At 34.8% G+C, this 23155-nt stretch overlaps 1 protein-coding gene across 3 annotated transcripts in view; it reads right to left on the reverse strand.

Moving 5' to 3' along the window:
* Positions 1–23155, reverse strand: part of LOC6041083 (translation initiation factor IF-2) — a 161673-nt gene that overhangs the window by 61539 nt on the left and 76979 nt on the right. For all 3 annotated transcript variants that reach the window (XM_038266157.1, XM_038266155.1, XM_038266156.1), the window contains exon 2: positions 4465–4697. In XM_038266157.1, coding sequence (XP_038122085.1) covers positions 4465–4549 — 85 coding nt within the window. In that variant the 5' untranslated portion in view covers positions 4550–4697. The remainder of the gene's footprint in view (positions 1–4464; positions 4698–23155) is intronic.

The following is a 23155-nucleotide window of genomic DNA, read 5'->3' on the forward strand; positions in this document are numbered from 1 at the left end:
ATATGAAGCAAAAAACATCATTATCTCGAAATGCATATTCTTTAATGTGCTGAAATTGTATTGATTTTATGGATTTTCTTTGAAAAAAATCGGAAATAACATTTTTAAATGGCTGTATCTCGAGAACTACATCAGCAAACCTTCTGAAACTTGGCCCAGAGATACTTGACAGTCATATGAAGCAAAAAACATCATTATCTCGAAATGCATATTCTTTAATGTGCTGAAATTGTATTGATTTTATGGATTTTCTTTGAAAAAATCGGAAATAACATTTTAAAATGGCTGTATCTCGAGAACTACATCAGCAAACCTTCTGAAACTTGGCCCATATGAAGCAAAAAACATCATTATCTCGAAATGCATATTCTTTACAGTGCTGAAATTGTATTGATTTTCTTTGAAAAAATCGGATGTAACATCTTAAAAGGGCTGTATCTCGAAAACTACATCAGCGAATGTTTTTTTTATTTTTTGTACAGAGATGCGCTATGGTGTAAGGAATCGATAGACCCCAAAATCTCGGAGTGCATATTTTTTTTTCATAATAACGGTATTTTGAGCACCGTGCGTCTACCTACAGACTTTTTGTCAAGACTATACAGACACCGTCTTTGAGGAAAATGGCATCCCTCTACACGGCTGTTTCGTTGCATTTTTTTGTTTTTTTTTTAATATGGCAGGTTCTCATGCAAAAAACACCCTTTTTTGCAAATTGTGAAAATTTTATGCAGTAGTTTTTTATGCAAAACTTTTGATGTACTTTATTTTTTTTTTTAAATTCGACGAATCGTATGAGGCCAATACGGTCAAAATCGGCTCAGTCAGTGACGAGATATTCCAGTGACATTGATTCGGTACACATGTCGACATACAGCAAAACACACAGACATTTGCGCAGCTGGTGATTCCGAGTCGATATGTATAAACGAAGGTAGGTCTAGGAGGTCTAATTAAAAAGTTCATTTTTCGAGTGATTTTATAGCCTTTCCTCAGTAAGGTGAGGAAGGCAAAAGTAGTCAGTTTTTGATTTTTGATTTTTTTATAAAAGCAACATTTTAAAATCAGGCTTCGTCATGTACACGGGATATGTCTTGGGGAGTCTTCCCCCAAATTTCAGCCTATTTGGTCCATCTCATCTTGATATCGTGGCACCAGTGTTTAGAGAAAAACGTTCACAAAGTTTGACAGTTTGCTTTGTGTATGACAAAATTGTGAACTTAAATCGTCTCTTACTCAGTTTAGTCAAGAAATATCTTCATGAAACTTTCAGGAGTGATTGAAATTCATCTTTTTAGTGGATTTAGTGACTTTTCTGGAAGATTCAATTTATTGTGATACAAATTGACATACAATGTTCGTCATTCAAAAATATTTTTCCAATGTCACGCAGCATGATTGACTGCATCAATCAAACTTTTTATCCGTCAACAAGCAAAGCTTTTATGCCTCGACATGCAATTATTACCACTCGTATCTTCCCCGACCACAACATCCTCATCGAGACCGAAATCGAGCCAAACCTCAGTCATGCTGCACACGGCGATGGAGTTCGGCTGGATGCAACCAGTCAACCTAGGACCAATATTGCCTGCCAGCAGGACAACAACCCTCTCTGTTCTGCTCTAGCTTTCCAGCTCGTTCCGCATGACAAATTTCCTCCCCGAATTCGTCGAGGTCGTCCTGTTGCTCCGCTCTAGCATTGTATTTTATGGCCCTGCTCGGTCGGTTCTCGCTGCTGAAATATTATTTTCAGGACCGGCATCGCTTCCACTCCCCGTCCGAAATTGTCCTCATTTTTCTTCCGTTGATGATGGCATCAACCGCATAAATCCAAAATCCTTCGGCATGCAAGCACTCTCTCTCTCGCATCTCAGCTGTGTATTATGCAAATGCCACACCACTTCCGGTCGAAGAGCATTTGCCTGTACGCTGTCAGTTGCGTTTCCGGCTTTCCCCTTTTGCTGCTCCAACCCCACAAAAGTTGTTCGCGCGAACAAAGCCGAGGCATGAAATTTGATTAGCGCGCAATTGTTGACTGCTGCTGCTGCTGCTGCTGCTGCTGGGTTGTTGCAAAGTTGGTCTTCTGCGCCGCCACCACATCAGCTGCGCCCAATGAAGACTTTAGTCGTGGTGGAAAGCAGCTATTTTTGGAGGGAGGCAGCGCCGATAGTATGGTTTATGGGCTGACAGCTAAGGCTAAAAGGGGTTTGTAATACACACCGGGAAAATTGAATTGCAAGGTGCCTGACGGAGCCAATTTGCCGTGTTTGCAAGACTGGAAGGTAATTTGCAATCTCTGGAAGGTGTTGCTGGTTGTTGAGTTGTTATGCTTGCGAGTATCAGTAAAACGATCGTAATCTTATACAAAAAAAGATAACAAGACTCCTCAAAACTAAAAATTTTAAATGATTTTAATGGGGATGCATGGTGCTTTTAAAGCGCATAAATGGATACTCTAAAACAGGAGAAAAATTAAATTACTTTGGGTTACGCTCAGAAACCCTAATTTTCCCTATTTGTTTTTCTTTCAGACGCTGTATCTCAGCAAATGTTGGTCCAATTATTGAAATCATTGAAGAAAATTGTAATGGATCATTTCTTCAGTATAAAATTATTATGGCTTTGTCGGGCTGGTCCTAAAATATTTTTTTTAACTATCTCCGAACCCTGATGAGATAGGCACGGTGCTCAAAATACCATTATTATGAAAAAAATATGCACTCCGAGATTTTGGGGTCTATCAATTCCTTACACCATAGCGCATCTCTGTGCAAAAAATAAAAACATTCGCTGATGTAGTTTTCGAGATACAGCCCTTTTAAGATGTTACATCCGATTTTTAATAAGAAAACCAAAACAATCAATACAATTTCAGCACATTAAAGAATATGCATTTCGAGATAAAGGTTTTTTTGCTTCATATGACTGTCAAGTATCTCTGGGCCAAGTTTCAGAAGGTTTGCTGATGTAGTTCTCGAGATACAGCCATTTTAAAATGTTATTTCCGATTTTTCAAAGAAAATCCATAAAATCAATTTAATTTCAGCATTTTAAAGAATATGCATTTCGAGATAATGATGTTTTTTGCTTCATATGACTGTCAAGTATCTCTATATATATGTATCTATCTATATAGGGGCACACTTTCTTCGGCAGTATTGCAGTGTTTATCTTTTTGAACAACTTTGCTGAAAATAGCAAATTTCTTTCTCCTTATCTGTTTATTTTACAGTATTTTATATGAAAAGTGGCTGTGGCTACCCTTCCAAAAAGTGTTTTTGTAACTATCTTGCATTATTTTAGCAGGCAAGACTTTTTAACTGATTCGGTCAAATTTGACCAGGATCCATACCATCGACAATATTTAGCGATTCCAGGTAAATTTTCTTCGAAAATAGCTAATTTCCGGTAGTTTTAGCGAACTTTACCCCGTTTTAGCGATGGAATCTCTTTCCGTTTGATGGCAGCATGTTTAAGTATTTGTTTTGATGGGACAATTTCAAGTGGGGAAAGTCCAATAATAATCATAAATCATAAATCATAAATCATAAATCATAAATCATAAATCATAAATCATAAATCATAAATCATAAATCATAAATCATAAATCATAAATCATAAATCATAAATCATAAATCATAAATGATAAACCATACATCATAAATCATAAATCATAAATCATAAATCATAAATCATAAATCATAAATCATAAATCATAAATCATAAATCATAAATCATAAATCATAAAAATTCTATCGTGAAGTATCAATACACGGTCAGGCATTGGCACTCCAGTCTGAACTAGGATTTTTTTAGAACAGATGTTTGTTGCACTTTAATGGCTATGACATCGTAAGGTCTGGATACTTAAATAAATTCTGAAAAACTGAGAGCACTGGTTTAAGTAAACTTGTTTACAAAATTAACCATTTGGGTGAAAATCTAACATTATTTGGAACTGATGCTAAGCTGTGTTTTAAAAGTTTACTTGTCACAATGATGAAAAAGATTCAGAAAAAAATCAGTACATTCTTGGCACATTTCGCGTAAAATTACATTTCAATAATGCAAAGACAGAGGAAAAAGGACATGCCAGAAACCCTCATTTCACCGCGGGCGATGATTATTCGTTTCTTTTTTCCTTTCACACGCGTCACTTTGTGAGGGGTGAAAGCTTTCCCGCATTTTCACACCCCGTGCATAATGCGGGGCAAAACTTTTCGCGCAATTTCCTGTCTCCTTTTGAAACTTGTTGAAAACCCAGGGAATGATTTTGATGGAAATTTTTACGTTGGAAAGAAGCAAACTCTGTTGCAGCTCGCGAGAAAACTTCATCGCATTTCATTTATGGAAACAGATTGTAATTAATCTGATGGCATGAATAATTCATCTCGAAAGTGATTACGGCGAAAGTTCACGTGGCACAAGCACAAACACACGTGGAGGACTACGAGTACTTACTGTTGTACGGCAACGGCACGGCAATCGTGAAGAGCAGCTGGAGTATTAATCCACCGTAGAGTACTTTTATTCGCGAAAGCTCCATTGTTCAGCTTTCAGCTTTCAGCTGGTGCTGCTGCTGGTTCGTCCTGAAGGAATAATGATTGATGCCTGTGCTTGGATGCTGCCTTACGGGTCCTGCTGAGTTATGCGAAAATCACACGCCGGCGAACTTTTTCGTGCCGCCTGGAGAGCTGGGGAAACGAACGAGAAAGAGCAAAGCAATATTGTTAATTAAATTATGCTTAACTTGAGATTAATTTGCTCGTTGAGCACACTCAAAGGTACGATAATGGGCGGCAGGGTGACACAGAAAATTTTTATTTAATTTAAAATTGATAATTCTTGTTTTTTTTAGAGCCGAACAGGACCTTACCTCAATTTAAGAAATTAGTTTGAGATATAAAAATAAAAGTAGACACCATGTAATCTTCTACAACATCTCAACAAGTTTTCCTTCGCAAAGATTTTTGTCATATTTGCGGTTCACCTTCTACTGAAAATTGTTCCAGGATCAGCGTAAATCAGCGTTTCTAGAGCTTTGGAAATCATCTTGCCAAGATGGCGTCATCAAAATTTGAACAAGCTCTCTCGCCGGAACGCTCAAAATCATATGTCAAGCACGTAATGATCAGAATCACATGCCTCGCATCCTCCTACCCCCCCTCTTATGTGTGTGTGTGTGTGTGTGCAACCAACCAAACGGGACCACGCGGTCGCTTCTTACAAATTGAGTTGTTTCCATGTATTTTTAGCTCTCATTCTATACATGCAAATAACTCGCATAGGCATTTGGAAGGTGTTAGCTCTGCCGAGCTTCGGTGACCCATTTCTACGCTGGCTAGCCGAGCGCGAGGTACTTCAGCTTTGTCGACAAGCCCCGCCCTGAAGAACGTTTGGACCAATCGGATTCAAACGTTATTTAGAACTTCCGAACCCTTGTCAAATGGACAAGGACCCAGCGCGTATATAGTTGATGGTGGTAACAGTATTCCTAATTCCAGTCATAGCTCATCAAGTCGCGATGGCCTAGTGGTTAGCATTTTTGCTTACCAATCCAAAGGACGGGGGATCGAACCCCGACTCGAGCGACTTTGATTTTTCGTACATGTTCAGAGTTTCAAGATTTATATTTCCTATACTTTCTCGTTGGGAGCAGATGGGAATCGAACCCAGGACCATTCGCTTACAAAGCGAACACCGTAACCAGTCAGCCACGGCCGCTCCTCCTCCTACCCCCCCTCTTATGCTGTCAAAATCGACGTTCCGTGGTGTTTGTGTAGCTTTTTTTTAGTGCTTACAAAAGAGCACACACAAGATAACAATAAATTGGATTATTCGGCGGTTATGGCTTGTTTTTCGTCTTCCTCGCCTTACTCTTTTCTCCTCAAGCACAAACGAACGCTTCTTGCCAACAACTCGGGAGAGCTTTTTATGAGTCTCGGATGCGTGCTTGAAGGAAGCTCCTTCGAACAGCGAGCACATGTAGGGGGAAGGCACGTATTTTTGGCAGGATCTCGTTTATCGAAATCCAACGTCAAAGCGTTAATGCAAGACGGAAATACATACCACTCCCCTAGTCAAAGATGACAGTGCGAGGTGGTTGTTGAGATTTATGCTTTCATTAGTAGATACGAGCAAAATTTATTTCGGTGGCTTGTAATGCGATAAGGATTAAATTGGATGAAATACTACTAGCGAGTCGTCGGTCGCGGTGCGATTGAAGGGTTTCGGTTTGGCAACAGGAAGAAAGAATGAATAGGACTAAAAAAAAAAAAATGTATGACAAACGAAGATTAATTGTTTTAGACTGAAATCTTTTGCCAGACGGGGTGCCGGTTTTTGTTTGACGTCTTATTGGGGGTTGTAACAATTTATGGTATTTTTCGGTGGGGCTTTTGGGCAGGGTTAGTCATTTCATAAAGCTCGCTTTTCAAGTTTTGTGATGGCTAAAAACTAGAACTGGCTAAATCGCTCTTTTTTAGGAGCCGCTCATTTTCGCTAGCTCAATTTTAATGCCTTTTATTTTCAAGCCATGTTTAGTTATTGATGTTTTTTTTTTCATAAGGCCGAGACAAATTTTTTTCAAAGTTTTTATCCCAAAACAAAAATTGTAATTACATTGTAATTGTAAACTATAACTTCAACAGATCAGTGAAAAAACCTTTGAGTAATTCTCCGCCAACTCACACAGCAGTTGCCCCGACCCCTCTTCGATTTGCGTGAAACTTTGTCCTAAGGGGTAACTTTTGTCCCTGATCACGAATCCGAGGTCCGTTTTTTGATATCTCGTGACGGAGGGGCGGTACGACCCCTTCCATTTTTGAACATGCAAAAAAAGAGATGTTTTTCAATAATTTGCAGCCTGAAACGGTGATGAGATAGAAATTTGGTGTCAAAGGGACTTTTATGTAAAATTAGACGCTCGATTTGATGGCGTACCCATTTTCCGTTACTCGACTGTAAAAAAATTTGGAACATGTCATTTTATGGGAAATTTAATGTACTTTTCGAATCTACATTGACCCAGAAGGGTCATTTTTTCATTAAGAACAAAATTTTTCATTTTAAAATTTCGTGTTTTTTCTAACTTCGCAGGGTAATTTTTTAAAGTGTAAAAATGTTCTACAAAATTGTAGAGCAGACAATTACAAAAATTTTGATATATAAACATAAGGGGTTTGCTTATAAACATCACGAGTTATTGCGATTTTACGAAAAAAAGTTTTGAAAAAGTTGGTCGTCATCGATCATGGCCGTTCATGGTCACCCGCGACAGACACGGACGACGAAACAAAGAGAAACGCAAAAAGTAACTTTTAGGCTCTTGCATTGTATATTGATGAGAAAGTTGCAATAGACCCTCCCCATGAAATAAGTCGATTCAGCTCTCAAAATTTCGGGAAATAGGCTCTAATTGACTTTTCTTTTTATCCTTAATTATTAGAAAAAGTATACCATGGGCAGGGATGGAATAATCGCAAAAAAATCAATTTCGCTAGCGAACTTTCTTCACCCGCGAAAGAGAGAGGAGGCAAATCACGCAAAAGAAAATCGCTCCCGAAATTCTCCAAGAAAATCAATCTGCGGATGATTTTTTTGTGAATTTCCTTGTCAGCACCACTTACAAATATTTATTTCACTTTGTTTACACACATTGCCCATCTACAAAATGTGACAGGTCGTTTTTCGACGTGTGACGTTACACTTGCAAGTGTAATAGTGAAAATGATGTTCCGCTGAATAATCAAGATGATGATTTTTTTTAGATTCCTTTTACCGATCTTTCGTGCGCGAGAGAGAAGAGCCATACTCCCTTCGGATTTTTTCTCTTGATGAACGTCCAATGATTTTCTTTTGATGATGATTATTCCATCGCTGACCATGGGTCAATTTGGAAACATGTTGCATTAAAATATTTTAAATTACATTTTCAGTGCTCAAAAACTAATGTTAAACCACAGTATATTGGAAATTCTGTGAATTATAATTAAAAACTAAAAAAAAGACAAAAGATTAAACACCATCTTAAAACGATTCTTTCAAAAGACTGGAGTTTAAAAAAAACCGTGTTTTTTTTGTGAACCATGGTTCATTTGCTCTTTTTGGTAAACCGGCTCTTTAAGTGGTCGCTCTTTTTGCCCACCCATTAAAAACCAGTAATATTCTCCGAAAAAAAAATTAGTACGTCTTTAACAGTATGTGTTAAAAAAACCTATCTGGTACTTAATTAAAAATCGAAAAGTTCTATTTTTTGTCTCCTAGAAGATATAAAAAGTACTATTTTAGGAAAATTCGTTTTATAACAAAAATAGACTAACACACAATGTCTTAGTGGTTATTTGTTAATTTTTAGTCGGTATTAGTAGTCCATCTTTTTATCATTCGAATGTGAATTCTCTTGAATGCAAATGTTTCTACAATCATATTTTAATTTAAATTTATTTTTGTTCACTGATTTATTGGGATAAGAATTTTTGAACCTCCTAATATATTACATATTTCAAAGCAAACAAAAAATGTTCACACCATTATTTGCGTAAAAAAACCCTTTTTAGCAATTTTTCCTAAAACATATAAAAAATAAACTAACTAACTAACTTTTTCAAAAAAATTTTTTGTTAAATTCTGATAACTCGTGAAGAAAACATGCAAACCCCTTATGTCTATACATCAAAATTTTTGTTTTTGTCTGTTCTACAACTTTGTAGAACATTGCACTCTAAAATGTTATCCTGCAAAGTTAGATAAAACACGTAATTTTAAAATGAAAAATTTTGTTCTAAATGAAAAAATGACCCTTAAATTTACCATAAAATGACATGCCTCACGATTTTTGACAGCTGAGTAACGGGAAATGGCAGCGATTTTAAAACTATTTTTTGACTTTTTTTTTATGAAAAATACGTTTTTTTGGAATTTTGAGTACGCCATCAAATCGGGCGTATAATTTTACACAAAAGTCCATTTGACACCAAATTTCTATCTCTTCACAGTTGCGAGCTACAAATCACTGAAAAACTTAGTAAAAACCCAAAAAAATGAAAGGGGTCGTACCGCTCCACCGTCACGAAATATCGAATAATGGACCTCGTATTCGTGAAAAAAAATTACCCCTTAGAGCAATGTTTCACGAAAATCGAAAAGGGGTCGGGGCAACTTTTTCCGATTTTGTGTGAGTTGGTGGAGAATAACCCCTATAAAATTTATTGAATTGAAATTAATTTAGCAAAAGATTTTCACCAAAAAGTATTTCTGAGTTATTACAAATTTTATTTAAAATGTATGTCACTTGACACTACACGGAGAAAAAAAGAGTTCCCAATCCCATGGTACGTGGTTCCCATTTTCATGAACGCTTGTTCACGTTTTTGGGAACTCTTTTTATATATATGAAAAAACTTATTTCAAATTTTTCGGAAAAATCAGGGAGTAATTGCAAATAATTATAATTCCTTTTTTTTACAGTAAAATGACTTTCAAAAATTGTTATACCTTTTGTTTCACAATTTTGATAATTATGTTTGAATTTAGACATTTCGTTTTTTAAATATTTTTCTCCCCGTCTCCCTCACCTCAACTGGAACCCAAGGAACAAATACATTATAATAAATTTGTAATTTCCTCACCACAAAATACTTAATACATTACATCGCTTATGTAAAAATTATGCTAAACAAAAAGCAAAATTAAAATGAACTTATGAAAAAAAAAAAATCCCAAAAATGTACGTCTTTTTTCGATCTAAGGTATTAAAACAAAAAATCGTCAAATTAAAAGTGCCAGATTAAATTTTCAATGAATGAACAACAATTTAAATTTTCTTTGAAGTATAAGTCCACTTTCGAATGTATCCTAAAAATTAGGGGACAGCAATGTTTTTTTGCCAAATATGCTTTTGACCATGATCAGGGCCGAGGGACAACCACTAAAACATTTTATTTAAAATTAATGTTTGATCAACCTTCTGAAACTTGCGGATAAACCAGGGGGATGCTAACGGCAGCCATCTTGGGTGACTGAGATTGATAACGCGCGCAAACTGCGCACAGTGAAAACAAAAATATTTCTTTTTTATAATTTAATTTTTGTTATAAGAATTACTGTAGTAAAAGTCAAATTACACAGTAGTTAAGTTAAACGTTTCATGTGATAACAGTACAACTTTAAATGAGGTCGTCGGCCCAATGTGTGCTTAATAATCCCAACTTTAGTAGTTTATTTTGCAAATAAATTGATAAAAATTACCTCACAAACATACACTAACTTTTAAAGGTACATTGCGGTAAAATTTTACATAAAAACAATAATTACTTTATTTCCATTTTATGCCTGCAGTTTTTGTACTTTTTTTACAGTGCGCAGTTGGTTTGTTTTGGTTCCGTAACGAACAGCTGTTCTTTTGTGCTGGAGCCGAAGTTGACATTTCCCTTTTGTTCTGGTGCCGAAGTTGACAGTTTGTGTTGGCTACGGGCGAGCTGCCTGTAGTGAGATATAGATTTCGCCCGACTGGGATAAACAAAATGTAGTTATGTTACAGACATGACTATAGTGACAAGAACATTTGTGGACGGAAAAAAGTTTTTTTTTATAATCTGTAAAATAAGAACTGTGATCAACTCTGTCAAGATGACAATTTTCAACTCTGTCAAAATGACAATTTTCTTGCCCTGTATCGAAAACTGATGAAGTTAAAAGGATGAAGTTTGATACCTATATTGGCAAAAATCTTATTGTTTAAAATGAAATCAAAAGCATCTTGAAAATTAACTAAGAAAAAATTGGAGAATGGTTTATTTTGATTTATAATATTCTTATTTGTATCATATTGTTGATATTTAGTATTTATATCGTACTTAAATTATAAGCTCGACAATAACCATTTTAAAGTTTCATAATGCTATGGGTGTTTACTATTTTTTATTATCATTATTCGTCCCATAATTCTCATTAACAACCATATTAAAGACAGACTGCTTATGTGCACTTGACCCACACTACACTTGCATAGCAAAAAAATATACAAAACAAACAAAAATGAAAAGCACAACACGAAATACTACCAGAGGAAAACTGTGTACTTTTTCAATAAACATCACACCAAGCACCGACGACGACGACGACGAGTTCGTCCTTGAGCTCCTCTGCCCGTAGAAGTGGTACCGTAGTAAAAAAAAATGCGAGCTTCAATTTAATGAAAGCAGCTGCAAACATCATTTCCGCGTTGGAAATCCGCACAAAAACACACTTTCCCCACCGGGATGGGCGGGAGATGGAGGACCAACGGACTTGGACTTGCACTTGGGGAGTTGGAGCTTCCTACAATGTGCTTTTTTTTGTTCAGAAACGAAAGAAACTGCAAGTCTTTTGGTGGAACTGCCTCTTGGGCTAGGGGAAGTTTGGGTTGATTTAGTAAAATAATTTAATTTATTATTTTTTTTTAAGTTTTTTTTTAAGTTGTGAATCCAAAAAAGAAAAAAAAAACACAAAATTACATATTCCTTGATTTGCCCTAAAATGTCCTGAAAGCTCACTTGGTCCTGCACTAAAAAAGGACTTTCCACAACAGCAGCAGCAGCAAAACGGTGCAGCATCCAAAGCAGCTTAGCCAGAAGCAGAGGCAGAAGCAGTTGATGAAGAGAGCGGAACTCATGGACCATAAATCAAACTAAAGCGAGGGTCCCGGGCGAAGAAGAGAGACAGAGACAACACAACATATCCCGGAAAGAGTCCGCGCAGGACAAAAAAAGAGGATCGCTGCCTTTTTCATAGCGCGGGCGCTAAAAGGATTTTAATCTTTCATCATTCTTTCATCAAGTTTGAGCTGTTTGCAGAATATTGCTTTGCACCCGCCTTCGTGGAAGCTCCTTATTTTTGGGAGGGAGTGGCGGTTGTTGTTGGTTTTAGTTTTTGGTGTTTATGCAAGGAAAGTGGCAAAATGGTCCTTTTTTTCTCTTGCAGAGGAGACTTTGTCAGCAGAAGCTCTCTTTGCTGCGGAAGAAACCCAGGGCAGATGTTTGACCTTCCGGAACCGTTTTAGTGCAATGACTCACTGGTTCCACACCTACGAAACTTGGAGATGAAAGGAAAAATAGACGGTTTAGAGGAGATATAAGAAAAACAAATTTGATTCCAGTGCATTTTTTAAGCAAATTTATCTTTCTATAAAACAATTGTTGAAGTTGATCCTCAGATGTCAGATCTTTTGGTAAATACTGTGAAATAAGGCGAAATTCTTAAAAATCTGTTGTTGAATTCCTTCTCAGTGTATTAAAAGTTTTATTTTTTAATTCAAACACTTCACAAAATTTTAGAGTGGCATTTTGGAAGCAGTAGAGCAATTCTCTGAGATTTCGGTCATTCGATTTTTTTTTTTGTATTTTTTAATCCGGCTGAATTTTTTTTGTGCTTCGGTATGCTCAAAGAAGCCATTTTGCACAATTAGTTTGTCCATATAATTTTCCATACAAATTTGGCAGCTGTCCATACAAAAATGATTTATGAAGATTCGAAAATCTGTATCTTTGGAAGGAATTTTTTGATCGATTTGGTGTCTTGGGCAAAGTTGTAGGCATGGGTAAAGACTACATTGAAAAAATACGATACACGGTAAAATTTTTTTTGATGATTTTCAATGTCACTTTTTGTCACTAAAACTCGATTGGCAAAAAAACACTATTTTTTTTTGATTTCTGATATATTTTAGGGGACATCAAATTCCAACTTTTCGAAAATTTCCAGCATGTGCAAAAAATCTTCAACCGAGTTAAATCAATACAGCAATTCCCCACGAAAACAGCATGGTTCGAAAAAAAAGTTCTCCGATCGGGCTCAAGATTTTTCTGGGGGTTCCTTGGCCGAAATAATTAGACCCGTATTTTTTCGTTTGGCCATTAGGGTGACCTACGCCGTGTTAGGGTGGTCCGAAAAATGGCAATTTTCGTCGATTTTCTCAAAAACAACTTTTTTCAAAAAATCATATCTCAGAGTATCGAAACATAACTTAACCACTTTTTGATATGTTATGTGAAATTTTCTGAGGAATCCGAAACTTCTAACTATTTTTCGTAAATAGTCAAACTAATCACCTTTCTTTTGCATCTAAGAGAGCTTAAATCGGATGAAATGGCGCGGAGAAATTTTTTTTTTTGAAAAAGGTGGTTTTTGCGAAAATCGACAAAAATTGCCATTTTTCGGACCACCCTAACACGGCGTAGGTCACCCTAATGGCCAAACAAAAAAATACGGGTCTAATTATTTCGGCCAAGGAACCTCCAGAAAAAATTTGAGCCCGTTCGGAGAACTTTTTTTTTCGAATCATGCTGGTTTTTGGTGGGGAATTGCTGAATACTGTTTTTTTTCCAAAAAATCGAAATATTGGTCGAACAAAATTTTCAACTTCATTTTTAGATGTAAATTCAATTTTTTTTATTAAAAAGTACTTTTGTAACATTTTGAAAAAGTGCACCGTTTTCAAGTTATAGCCATTTTCAGGTAACTTTTTTGAAAATATTAGCAGTTATTCATTTAAAAAAAAAAATTAGTGCCCATGTTTTCCCATTCTTGAAAAAATATTTTTGAAAAGTTGAAAAAATTTTCAACATTTTGCAACTTTGAACCATGCAAAGATTTAAAAACAGGAAAATTGATGTTTTCCACCATTTTCTAATGTCGATATCTCAGCAACTAATGATCCGATTTACAATGTTAAAATATAAAACATTCGTGAAATTTTCCGATCTTTTCGAAAAAAAAACATTTTCATTTTTTTAAAATCAAGACTAACATTTCAAAAGGATCAAACTTTCAATACTACGCCCTTTTGAATTATTAGTCTTGATTTAAAAAAAAATGAAAATATTTACATTTTTTTGCCGTGAAAAATCACTAGCCCTATATGTCATATGAATTGCCGTACATGAACGTTTAATTGTTTGTCTTCTTTCTTCTGGAAAGCCTTAAAATAACATGCGACATCACTTCAAACATCTAAAAAATGATAATGATAAATGATAAAAATATACTTTTTTTTCATTTTGGAATCACTTTGCTCTAAATACATATGTTTAACTACAATAAAAACAAGATGCTGTGTGGAGTTCGCAATATTTTTAATGTTTATCAATCAAATAGAAAAAGTTGCCATTTTTCATTTGATGATTTTACTTGAGACAAAGATTTTTTTTTGAACATGTTACAACAGTTTAATTTTACAAAGAACATTTGAATTTTCAAATATTCTAAAATAAGTTTTTCGTTAAGTAATGTTTGCAAATATTTTGAAAACAGTGATAAATTGCCTCAAAAACAAAAAAAAAGTTTTTGCAACCATGATCCTGATGAGTTTTAGAGAAAGAAGTCTACATTTATAAATAGTTAAATTTCTTCACGATTTTTGAAATTTTCTAAAACTTAATTAGTTTACATTTCACGTTTCTGGGAATAATTTTGCAGAAAGCAAATTAATTTTGACATACACAGTGTTTTTTATCTAAAAATTGAAGATGGCACCAGATTTCAAAATATAAAATAAAATCACTGCCAATTTTTGTTCGCAAGAATGCCAGGTGAATATAATAATTTCCATATTTTTAGTTCTATCATTGTTCCATAAAGTTATATAAAACTTGTTAAGGTTAATCAGTGATACAGTTTTCAATAACGGGCTGGAGTAGTAATTCTTGTTAAAACTATAAAATCTACTCAAATATTTCAAAAACACAATTATATCATGCATAAATACAATTTAATTATATTTTAGAATGTGGTGGATAGGCTAGAATTCAACCAATTATTCAAAAAAAAAAAAAAAACAAAAAAGTATATATAATGAGAATCTACACTTAAAAATTCATTCCGTTGAAACGTGGCACTACCCACAGCCAAGAAGCAATAAAACTGTCACTTCCAATATTAACGACATTTACTTGATCCACCAAACTATAAAAAGAGAGAAAGCTTACGTTTCCTCGCTTCTTCATACCCACTGCAAAGCCCGGTGGCAAATCCATTTCCGCACAGCACTTTCTGAAGGCACAAAACGATAACTTATTTATGACTCACTCATGACTCAGAAATAGTTTAATAGTCTATTTTTATGCCTTATTTTTTTTTTGAAAACTCAATATCATTAAATTTCCGCTTCCTTACTGCTGCTGCTGCACACGTGGATAATAAATGGATTTCCTCAACCACGTGTGTGTGTGTGATATGCTTATTTATTGGCAGGCATCCGAGCGGGAAATGGCAATCGACAGTCACAAATTTTGACAGGTGTGTGTGTGTGTGATCTCAATTGAACTGTGAAATTGTGAATTGTGTGCACGTGTAGCACAAACCCTCTCACACACATTTTTCAGCTAGATGATAGTGGTGATGAAGAATGGGGCGTCCTCCAAAAGCGACTGGGAGGAAACATTGACAAATTGAAAAATCATCCCCATCCGTTTTTATCCGGCCAAAGCTACTGATTCGCGTTTGGGTGGGGTGGTGAGGGGAAAAGCTTGGAAACATTTGTGGAGCCCAGTATTTTTTTCGAGGCCACTGGTGGGCGGCGTTTGTCCGTTGATTGATGTTGCCGGGAGGCGCGAAAAAAGTGGGAAATTAAATTGAGCTCACTTTTTATCCCAAAGGGAGGGCTGACCATTGAATTGTGCTTTTTATAGGAGGTAACAATATTTAAAGTCAGCGAAAGTGAAGGCCACACAATGTTTGGGAAAGAATCATCATCAATTACACGACAGGGAGCATTTGGACTTTGATTGAGATCGTCTTGCTTGAATATTTTTTTTTGTCAATAATTTGTTTATTTAGATGTTTCACGGTCTTTGAATTAACATACATTTTTTCTCTAAATTAAACCAACTTCTCCTATTTTATTGGGTTTAAAATCCCCTTTTAATAAATCTCACTTAATTCTGATTGTGCTGGTCACCTGCTGAAAGTGGCGGAGGAAACCCTAAAAATATTGGATTCAAATTGAATTAATCCCATGGATCGAGACAGAAAAAAAAGTGTGTACTTCAATTAGTCCATGACGGAGCGTGAAATTCCACGTGACGTGAACAAATCGGTGTTACGAGCTGTTGTGAAACAAATTGTGCGTTTTGGTTTCATCGTGTTCTTTTGATGGATTATCCGAGCATCAATTAGGATTTTTTTTTTTAAATTCAACCATTTGCCCTGGCTTAAGGTTTTAGTCAGCAGTGTACTAAAGAGTAGTGTAAGGAGGGTGGGGTTACTTGGACATCATCGGAAATTGGTCTACTCCAGACTACAAAAAATGAAATTTAATTGCTTCAAACAGAAACGGAAAACTCTTTTTCCTTTTCTGTAACATAACACCCGTATTGAAAAGTTAAAAAAAACTCACTGCTAGATGACTAGAGTTGGTGAAATTTCACGATTTCACGGACAGCGTGAAATCCGTGAAATTTGGATTTTTCCGTGAAATCCCGTGAAATTTTATGTTTGTGTGAAACTGTAATGATTTTTTTCAAAATAATTTATCCACATCAAATAGGAATAAAAATAAACTTATTAACTGACTGCCGTTTTACGGCGATATGATGTATACGCCATTGAGGTGATTTTGCTGTAGACACGATTTTCTGTTTTTATTCATTTTTTCAATTTAAAATGACTTATTTGAGGTCTGCTCTGTAGAAACTGTTAAAAAGTACAATAAAAATGTGGCCTCTACAAAATTTCTTGTTTTTTCCTATTCTCTGCGATTTTAAACCACAAACATCATTTGGCCGAAAAAATAGCAATAAAAAATCACTACTTTTCCTGCCCAATGATGTATGTATACATTGCTCGATCAAAGCGATCAAAGCTGGCTTTATTTTTTGTGTCAGCTATTTTGATAGCTGAGTGGATCCCGTAATGCATTGTCCACGTGGATACTTTAAGGGAGGGGGGGGGAGGTATTAGGGAGCCTTCTTTATTACGTAACGCAGTTGGGGGGAGGGGGGGTCAGAGGCCGTGTTACGCTCCATACCAAAAATTTTAAAATTTGTATGGAAATGTTGTTACGAGGGGGGGTCTAAAAATCCGTTTTTTGCGTTACGTAATAAAAGAACGCTCCCTTAGCGATTGTCTATGCTCCATAAACACATTTTTTGCATGAACAATTGTCAGCAAGCGAGGTGGGTGGGTCTAGAATTTTCAAAAAGTGTCTACGTGGATGTGGATAAGGTGTCATCCATTAAGTACGTCACATTAAAATCAGCCAAAATTTACTCCACCCCCTTTGTCACGATTTCCTATGCTTTTAACACGCAATGTCACGCTTGCTCAAAACCCCCTTCTTCCCTCAGAACGTGACGTACTTTATGGATGATACCTAATGGACGTCCCCTTAAGAATTAAATCGAAATAATGTAATAAAATATTGCCCAGTCTTGATTTGGTTCCAAAACCTCAAATCAACATTCAAACAGTATTAAATTTGACTTCTATCAATTCTCAATGTATACATACATCATGATGAGTAAAATTGGCGTATACATCATTATTTGTTTACTTAATAAAATGGGCCCCAGATCAGTTTTTTGAAAAAATGCTTTCGTCAGGAGGTAGCTTTTAAGATTCTTTATCAGACTGTACAATAAAATTGAAAATGTCCAAAATGGCGTATACATCATATCGCCGTAAAACGGCAGTGCTGTAGAATTAAGCGTGTGAGAATACCCTAATTTAATTACAAATAAAGGGTTATGGCCTATCTACAATCACTTAGCTTAGAACATCTAAGTAAAGTAGTTACTTAGGAAAGTCTGCAACTTACGTTCGTCATCCACAATCAACTTAGAAAACTTGCTGGGCTGATATACGTTGCTATGCAGTTGTTTGTTTACCTTTGATATGGAAACGTCAACTTACCGTAAATTTTGAAATTTTCCAAACCAAACGTAAGTTTCTAATTTGATTACTTTTCCATTGTAGAAACTCAGATTCATTTCCATTGATTCAAATTCCTAAGCTAAGTGAAATTTTCTAAGCTAAGTGATTGTAGATAGGCCATTAGTAATATTTGACGATTTCGTAAACGACGTAACAACGTAAATAACAATAAATAAATATTTCATCCATAAAGCCCTTATCTAAGCAAATTTGAATAGTTTTCAATGCTAAAGAATTGTTCAGATTTTTCAGTTTTTTTCAGAAACTTACTTAATTTAGTTTTATTATGATTTGCCGTAATAAAAATTTAACGGCTGTTTTATTTGAAAGGAAAAGTTTTAAAATAAAGGAGTCAAGTTTTGTTAAATTCAAATTAAATGAAGAGTATTATTTGCCTTTGAAATCCCTTTTAAAAACATTTCCGATTTTTCAGAGTCCTGTTTAATATTAACGATATTTGATTATTAGGGTGGATGATTCCTTTGAAAGTTGAAAATACTACTTTTCCTGTTTTCTGTTCTAATTTTGAATACATATTTCGATTTCGTTACAAACCATACCATTTTTGCTTATTGATTTAAAATTTTCATTTTCAACAGGGAGATGAAAACCTTAATAAAAAATTTTAATGTGCGAAATGTCGCAGAAAATTCAAGTTATTTTACTCATTTTGGCTGGAAAAGATTGTTGAATCTTGTTTTGATACGAAATTCAATAAAAATGTAAAATAATAAAACTGAAGCAAACCATTTTTATATTAAAAAGCAGTTCAATGAATGAGAATACGCATGCTCACATTTTGTTTCAAAATATTTTTAGAGCCCATCAATAAACCAGGTGGACACTTTTTGAAAGTAAGGAGAATTTTTTTTGTGTCACGTTCAGTTTAGTGATTGTTTTTTTTTCTAGTTTATTGAAGAATAATAAATAATGCTTCGTTAAAGTTGTTTCTGAGATTTAAACATGAGATTTTTAGAGTTATTTTAACATTTTCCACATTTCGCCAAATTTTTCGTGAAAATTGGTGTTCTAAAATTGAGGTCCCCGTGAAATTTGCAATTTTCGAGCGTGAAAATTCACTAAGCCTATAGATGACCCAAACCGCCGTTTTTCCGCTCAAATGAAACTGATTGCAATGCAGTACTGCTCGTCACACAAACTTACACACACACACCCACCAACGAAGTTTGTTCCGGCTGCACCGAATCGATTTCACACTAATTAATCATGCAACGGTTTTCCCGGGTCATGTCAACAAATTAGCCTTTGACAAACAAACCCGAAAATCCCGAAACAATTTGCATGTTCGTCCAGTCAGAACAAATGCAAAATCAAATAAATGCAACAACAAAAAAAAAGCTTCCACGACAGAGCTTCGGAATGGCAACAAGGAAAAATCCGCCGGACACGGTTCCTCTGCTCTCGGCCGTCGGCAAAGAATATTGATTTTAGTTTGACCTAATTATTTAATTTATCTTTTTTTTGCTGTTGATTTTTTCTGCTGCGGTCGCCGCGGTGGTCCTCCTCTCTTCGACAGATCTGCGCGGATAAAACATATTACGAATTTGTTTTAACGTCGCCCTTGTCTGGCGTGGTCCCACCCCTGAAGGGAATTGCTGTTTCTGTCCCAGGAAATGTTCAGCTTTTTTTTGTCTCGATCGTCCGGCCGGATTGTGGCCAGAAGTCGCATCTGCTGAGGGGGAAAAAATCTTGGGGTTTTCCCCCAAAGACTAGCACAACACGACCTAGGCGGTTGATTGAATTTTGATTGTAGTGTTGGTTTTTCGGTTAGGTTTTTTTTCGGGGAAAAATGTGTTGATGCTATTTTTGACATTAAAATAAAGAAAAGCTAAATTTTCAGCTGTTAAATAAGATAATTTATCTTCTGCATTGGATTAATTATACAATTGTATAATACACAATGTTATTTTTACTAGTTCTAATAAAACAACTTTACTCAAACGTAAATAAGGTTTTGCAATATTCACAAATTTCAATGACATTTTTAATCAGCAATTCCCCATGAAAACAGCATGATTCGAAAAAAAAGTTCTCCGATCCGGCTCAAAATTTTTCTCGGGGTTCCTTGGCCAAAATAATTAAACCAGTATTTTTTGTTTGGCCATTAAGGTGACCTACGCCGTGTTAGGGTGGTCCGAAAAATTGCAATTTTCATCATTTTTCGCAAAAACCACTTTTTTCAAAAAATCATATCTCCGCGCCATTCAATCCGATTTTAGCTGTTTTAGACGCAAAAGAAAGGTAGTTTGGCTATTTGGGAAAAAAAGTAAGAAGTTTCAAAAATCTAGCTTAACATTTGAAAAGGTCGTATGTAAACTTAAAATGGCGTTTTGAAGGTCTCGGGACCAAAGAGCCTATGTCTGAAAATATTTTTATCTGATCTGATTTGATTCTCGGAAAATTTTACATAACATATCAAAAAATGGTGAAGTTATGTTTTCAATTTTCAAAGATACGATTTTTTTTAAATAAAAACTTTGGTTTTCGACGCGCCACGCGCAAAAATGTGAAAATGACGAAAACGGCAAAAAATCGACTTTTTTCACTATAACTGCGATAACTAGAAAATTTCAGCGATGACCTTTACATGTAAGGGTACCAAAATTTTTGTGATTGAAATACGCAACTTTGGAAATATTCAAGTTATCGCAGTTTTAGTGAAAAAAGTAATATTTTTGCCATTTTCGTCATTTTCCCATTTTTGCACGTGGCGCGTCGTAAACCCCAGTTTTTATTTTTTTTTAAATCGTATCTCAGAAAATTTAAAACATAATTTCACCATTTTTTGATACGTTATGTAAAATTTTCCGAGGAATCAGATAATAGTAGTTTATGCAACAAGTTGCAAAAAGAGGATTTTTTCAGCACGAGTCGTACATTTATCCAACGAGGTTCACCGAGTTGGATAAATACGAAGAGTGCTGAAAAAATCAAGTTTTGCAACGAGTTCCATACAACATTTTTTGCAATTCCAAAAAACACACACTGAGTGAAATTTTATGTCAAATTTTCATGTATTTTGTCAATAAATCGTTTAAATAAAAAAAATGTTGAAAAGTGTTACTTTTCGAAACAAGTGCTGAAAAGTTTAACTTTTCAGCACCCATTTGAGTGCTGAAAAGTAGAACTTTTCAGCATTTATTTTGAAAAGTGTTGCTATTCAATTCTGTTATTTTTGGTACAGAAAAGTAGGCTATTTCGTCGTTCAAGAATGACAGGAAAAGTAAATAGTTTCACGACGGAATTGCAAAAAAATATTTTCAGACTTCAGGCTCTTTGGTCCCGAGACCATCAAAAAGACATTTTTAGTTTTCATACGACCTTTTCAAATGCTAAGCTAGATTTTTGAAACTTCTTACTATTTTTCTCAAATAGCCAAACTAATCACCTTTCTTTTGCGTCTAAAACAGCTAAAATCGGATATAATTTCGGTGCTAAAACAGCTAAAATCGGTGACATAATTTTTTGAAAAAAGTGGTTTTTGCGAAAAATGACGAAAATTGCCATTTTTCAGACCACCCTAACACGGCGTAGGTCACCCTACTGGCCAAACAAAAAATAATACGGGTCTAATTATTTTGGCCAAGGAACCCTCAGAAAAATGTTGAGCCCGATCAAAGAACTTTTTTTCGAATCATGCTGTTGTCGTGAGGAATTGCTGTAATATCATCTATTGAATAGATTCACTTTTTTTTTCAATGAGAAAAACAGACGAATCCAAACAATAGTATAATCACTTAAAGCTTTTTATTTGAAAATTGTTTTTAAGAACCCATTCTGTATTGAAATATCAAATATTTTGTTTAGAATGTTTCTATGATAATTCAATTCTATAATGAAATTTTATGTAAAAAATAGATTTTTGATTTTTTTTTGTTTTTTTTTAAGACTTGCAGATAATAATTATTTCTGAAAATATTTTTGAGAAGTATATCAACAATATACAGTCGACTCTCTGGCTATCGGTCTTCATGATATCAATATTGCTCCAGCTGTCAGTAAATTTTTCAGTCCCTTTAAAAAGCATGCTTTGATTTTGCGTTCTATAATTTAATATCTCCCGCTCTCGACGGTCCTTTTTTAAATTTTAATATAACTTTATTGAACATTCTTATGATAACTACATTTCATTTACATTCTAAGTGGTATGGCTTAATGTTGTACTTTACGTACACTGAAAAGAATACATTTGGGATCGACGGTCCCTTCAATATCGACAACTAGAGAGTCCACTGTAACAGAATCCTACCTACTAAAAAAAATCTCCCAAGAATGGGTGATTTTTTGACATTTTTTGTTCTGTTTGATACTTGGTGGATACTTTCTATAAAAAAGGAAGCAATTTTGCATAATTTGTTCGATTATAGCCATACAAAAACTAATAAAATATTTTAAAAAAAGTTAGTGTCTTCGGCAATTTGTAAGTTGAGCAATTCTCTACGAAATCGGCCGATATCGACCATTTTTTTTTATATGGTTCAAGCTTTGTAAGGACCTTCTCTATGACCAAAAAAGCTATTTTGTGTCATTTGTTCACCCATACAAGTCTCCATACAGTTTTAGCAGCTGTCCATACAAAAATGGTACGTAAATTTTCAAACATCTGTACCTTTTGAATGAATTTTCTGATCAATTTTCTGTCTTCGGCAAAGTTGTAGGTATTGTTGAGGACTGTAGAGAAAAAATAGGTATACTTTTTGTTTCCCAATTTGATTTTCGATTTATTTAATATGTTTTAGAGGACAAAAACCCGCAATTTTTGAGCCATAGAGAAGTATTGCCAAAAAATATGCTGCCGAGTTATGATTTTTTTTGAAAAATAGCGGTTTTTGAAAAATATCGATTTTTTTTAGAAAACAAATATTGCCTTTTAAATATAAAATGGATTTTGCAATCGAAAAATACTTAACAGATTTTTTGATAAAAGGCTTCGTTTTCAAGATACAGCCACCGAAGTTTTTGATTTTTTTCAAAAATCAAAAAAAAAATACGAATGTTTCATGTTTAAGCATTGAAAATCGGACCATTAGTTGCTGAGATATCGACATTATAAAATGGATTTTCTTTTTTTTTTCAATTTTCCTGTTTCTTTTTCTTTAGGCCGCTGTATCTCAGCAACCAGAGGTCCAATCTTCAATGTCTCTTTGACAATTTTGTAACAAATTTTCTGAACTTTTAGAAAAAAATATTTTCAGAAATGGTGGAATTTATGTTCACTATTTTT

Source organism: Culex quinquefasciatus, chromosome 3 (genome assembly GCF_015732765.1).
Source record: "Culex quinquefasciatus strain JHB chromosome 3, VPISU_Cqui_1.0_pri_paternal, whole genome shotgun sequence".
Taxonomy (NCBI): domain Eukaryota; kingdom Metazoa; phylum Arthropoda; class Insecta; order Diptera; family Culicidae; genus Culex; species Culex quinquefasciatus.